At 44.0% G+C, this 4473-nt stretch overlaps 2 protein-coding genes across 2 annotated transcripts in view; one reads left to right on the forward strand and one right to left on the reverse strand.

The window, feature by feature from the left end:
* Positions 1 to 396, forward strand: part of ASPBRDRAFT_59258 (uncharacterized protein) — a gene marked incomplete at both ends in the record, with an annotated part of 1711 nt that extends 1315 nt beyond the window's left edge. The window contains one exon of the mRNA XM_067628028.1: positions 383 to 396. Within this exon, the coding sequence (XP_067474524.1) occupies positions 383 to 396 (14 nt within the window). The remainder of the gene's footprint in view (positions 1 to 382) is intronic.
* Positions 397 to 3121: 2725 nt separating this feature from the next.
* ASPBRDRAFT_200430 (uncharacterized protein) lies at positions 3122 to 3497 on the reverse strand (the record flags this gene model as incomplete). The annotated part of the gene is made up of 2 exons (XM_067621433.1): positions 3122 to 3198; positions 3359 to 3497. 2 exons carry the CDS (start codon positions 3495 to 3497, stop codon positions 3122 to 3124), a joined length of 216 nt encoding a protein of 71 aa, XP_067474525.1.
* Between the last annotated feature and the right edge of the window lie 976 nt (positions 3498 to 4473).

Below are 4473 nucleotides of genomic sequence, written 5' to 3' on the forward strand. Positions count from 1 at the left end.
GTAACAAAGAAAATTACACACTCAAGTCTTTCATCTTGCCCTTGGATGGTGTCTTATCTGATACTGGCTTTCCAAGAGCTCCCAGCTCTGATATACTTATGGCAGCATCTACCATGACCAAATTGATGGAATTCAGTCACTACTACGTAGTACTCCTCGGATAATGGACACGTCTCTAAAAATTTATGGCGATTATAGAGCAACTCCACAGACGCTTCTAGGCACTTTTCAGTCTTCCCGCTATCCTGATAGACCAGTCTTAAAAAGCCGGATCGGAAAGGACATCCTGATTCTGATTTTGTATTATTTAGTCCCATTTTCTGGGACTCATACAGCAGTATTTAAGTTATACTTGGAACCAATTGTTCACGAGTATTAATAGATGCCGTAAAATAACAAGGTGTCCCATAGACAGGGCCTCAGGTAATTGTTCATCTCTACTTCGTAAAGTACTTTCACCGCAGGAACATTGACAGGGGATATTATAGCCATGAGTGTGGAAGATTCAATATATCAATTCGTTCATAAAGATTTAATCGCTTATTTGAACAAATTCAGGTATTTTAGGTGAAAACACACTTATCATGCCTTATCCAGATGCTTAATACTCTTTCTTGAATCTTAAGAGACCATACCTTTCTCAGGTATGGCGGAACTGGGCGTCTAGTCAACTTGACTAAATCTCCCCAGAAGTAGGAAAGGGTGGGTTAAAAATGATCCGATTGAGTCCTAAATAGACCGTATTTGGAAAAGCTTATATTCGAGCAGTGAACGCTCGTTCCAGTCAGGATAAAGCTGAACCATTCGCGCTCATAAAGTACTGACATATTGTATGACAAGAAGGGGAATTAGTTAGAAGAATTATTTAAGATATTTAGGCCGTCTATGAAGGTTCTCTATTGGTTGTGGCAGTGATTTGTCCAGGTTTTGCCGGACGAACTCCTATGGTTTCTAGTTACTTCTCAAACGAGGCAAGAAAGACAGAGAAATGAGCTGGCAGAGCTTACTGAAGGCGGCTGAACGAGGGAGGTGGTTGGGTCCGGACCCGAGCCGTAGGTGCTGGGTACGGAGATCACTGACACCAGAAGACCTGATACTCAGAAATTCGTGCGGGATCAAGTTATTGGCATTGTTGCTACAAACCGCAATCTTTACCGGAAGAAGTTAATCGCGCCGTGCAAAGATCTCAGTAGTCTCATGACATCAGTGCCGACAAGCTAAGACACCTCTAAACTGAATTATCTAGTTATGATACTGAAGTATAGCTTGGAGACAATCAAAGCTCATGATCATCAACTATCATTAGGGTGTTTCATTGAGACGTGCTACATTTCGTCGCGGAAAGTTATGAATGAAGATTGCATATGGAAGACCTTACGCGCAGGTATGGACGGCAAAGTCGGTATGTTACGAAGCATATAGACAAGTCTTGGAATGGCTGGTCGAAGAATCTGAATTCTAAGTGGGAATTTATTATTCGGCTCGAGATATAACTTTATACTGCCAACCTGGATTGTGATATACTGCTTTCCCTAGGGCGCTCCTTCTCAGCCTGGTCCGCACGGTTCCATTTCCCCAGCTCGGTAACGTCCTGACAAAGCATGATACTTTGGTTATATGGTGAAATGTGTCTGCTTCGATAAGTGCTTAGCAGCTCTTGTACGCATCATGTAAGCGATGCATCTACAAGGCATTTATCTTCATAACCGGGCATTCAGGATGCACGAATCTACAAACGTGAACCGTGCTTATCTTTAGCCTTCCAATTTAGGTAATCCACGGTTGTGCGGCCCACCCCCTGGTAGGATTGCCCTATATGCTCAACATGAAGCCTTTAAGTGTTATATATTTAATTACTAGGTGCTTTAGACCACTGTGTACGTCGGTGGCCAATATTGAAGCAATTGCTGCAGCGTGGAGGCGCGTGCGAGGGGTTCTCCGTAGGTTGAGGCTGAGGTTCAACCTCTAGATCTTGATTATTTTGAACCCCCTCTTCTAGTTGTATAGCTTTCTGAGCATCTTCTACAGTAGCGCATTCCTTGTAGACCACCGGCTTCCTTGAGCTCTTTTTCTTTTGTAGCTGCTTTTCTCGAATTGCACGTAATTCCTCATTCTCCTTAGCAAGTATAATTGTATTCTGTTATTGCAAGCTCGCAACCTTTGAAGAGCTGCCGTAGTGTAAATCGTGCAGGTGAGATTGGGCTTGCTTGAGATTTCTGAAGCAGTCGCTTCACAGTACTTTGATGCTCCAAAAGATGCCTTACTTTGTGTGGAGTTTGGAGCAGTGAGCCACTTGACTGGCTATCCGGAGATGGCAGTATTATCAAGCGAATATTTGGTTTATTAAGCACTGGACTAGAATCTAAAGGAACTAGACCTGTTGCTCTAAACCCATTGATAACATCTGATTTTGATAGAGCATGTTAGTGATCTTTGGGATAGGCTTCTAAGAGATCAAGTTTGTCGGTATGATTCCGGCCGCAGTGTACTTGCTTCCCAATTATTCTACCATACACGCGTTTAAGTGTACTAAAAGAACCAATATCAAAAGGTTGAAGCAGGCGGAAAGAATGAGTAAGCATAAGAATAGAAATAATCTCACTTTCAGCACAAATTCGGTCGAATTCAGGGGTTAGATGGCTTCCATGGCTGTCGAGGACTAGGAGGCTGTACTTCCCCACTGATTTGCCTCTAATCAACGGAGTACAGTGTTTTTGAAGCTATCGAATCTAATGATATCGGTAGTCCAACCATTATCGCTGACCTCAATCCTCCAGGTAGAAAGAATGGATTGATCTTCATACTATGCTTGTAGATGCGTTTTGGCTTTGACGATCAGAATCGGAGGTAAAATCTCTCCATTAGATTGAACACACTCAATTGAGGTGACCCATTCCCGCTCCCCTGGTTGAATTAGAGATGGCCGACCAGCTCCCTGGGAACTTGTCACCAAATTTGTAGTACCAATTATTCCTATAGTAAGATCTGTTTCATCAAAGTTGTATATATCTTCTGATAAGATCCCATGCTCTTGAATAACCTCATAACCCCGATTGAACCAGTCTTTTATAATCTCGGAATCTTCTGTTTTAGCTCTTTGGTAGTTATATCGTCTAGTAAATTATGTTTGCAGAGTTTCATGGCGTTTGACAAAGCTGGAAGCCCAGTTGATGCCTACTTCTTCGGATGTTGAATGATCTGGAAAGCATTATATTAGCTATATTTCTGACTTGAGACGGCCGGGGACTTGCGTCTTGCTTATCTAGAGAGAGTCCATTTGATAAGAGATTCTTCTTCATATTTTAGTGATGTTTGACGTGCATGGACCTTATCTTTAATAAGCCTTGTCCAGCTAAACGAGCGTGAAGGGTGGTTTGAGGAACATCGTGAAAACGTGCTGCCTCGCGAATACTGGAGGTTTGGTCTTTCTGAATAGCTTCAATGGCAAGAAGAATCCTGCCTTCTTGCTTCACCAGCATCTTTGATGGGATAGGCATTTTTGGTAGCATAAGTGGTGGTTGAATTGCCTCAGGTGGTAGGAGATCGGAGATGGTGTTTTCGAAGGGGTGGGTCGCGCAACCGTGGATTATATTACACGTAGACATATGCTGTGCGTCATACGCATTACTACGCATCTTAAGGATCCCTAGTGCTTACTTCAGTTTGCAAGTCTAATAGATTGTTAGGCTTATAGTGTTACTCCAGACGCTAGTTCTAGCTGCATGGGCCAAAGTGAATGGGTCTATGAGCCTAATCAGAGTGGTTACTTGCTCCGTCCAGATATCTCAACATGTCTATCCGGTTCGAACGATCCTGTTCGAAGGCGAGAGCGGAGTCCATGCGGTCAAGTTGTAGGTCTCGGGCGGCGCTCAGCGCCGGTAGGTCTGGCACACCATTTCCGCCGCATCCTAGAATCATCCTTCCATTATACCCTGCTCTACGCGTTCACAGTGCAGTACAGACTACAGCCTTTCATGTCGGGAGACCCAAAAATTCAATGAAAGATCCAATCTTACTGTATAAATCTTCTACGAACGCGTCTTTTCATTCAAACTGCCTTGAAGTAGGTCCCAAGGGCAGCATTAGAATTTGTGGATTGCTGCGCAGCATACCCAAATGATTGTCTAATGAGCGGGGATGCCTCTGAGGTGATCAGTTAATCATTGAGCCACGGCGCTAATCTCAACCAATCGGGTGCAAACTTGTGGGGTTATATCGATCTCAGAAGCGATAGTTCAAGTCGTACGTCTTCAACCAAGGAGTTATCTGGCGGCTTCATTCAATGCCGTTACAACTTTCCCACAGGGCAACCTAACTATCGCACAGCAGACAATGATCATGGCAGATCCTTTGAGCATTGCTGCCTCGGTGCTAGCTGTAATCACAGCCGCTGTTCAGTCGACCAAGTCGCTCCAGGGTACTGTCAAGCGCTTCAGGAACCGCGACAAGACACTACGCCGGCTTCAGAATGAG

The sequence above is a fragment of the Aspergillus brasiliensis genome (genome assembly GCF_001889945.1).
Source record: "Aspergillus brasiliensis CBS 101740 unplaced genomic scaffold ASPBRscaffold_17, whole genome shotgun sequence".
Classification (NCBI taxonomy): domain Eukaryota; kingdom Fungi; phylum Ascomycota; class Eurotiomycetes; order Eurotiales; family Aspergillaceae; genus Aspergillus; species Aspergillus brasiliensis.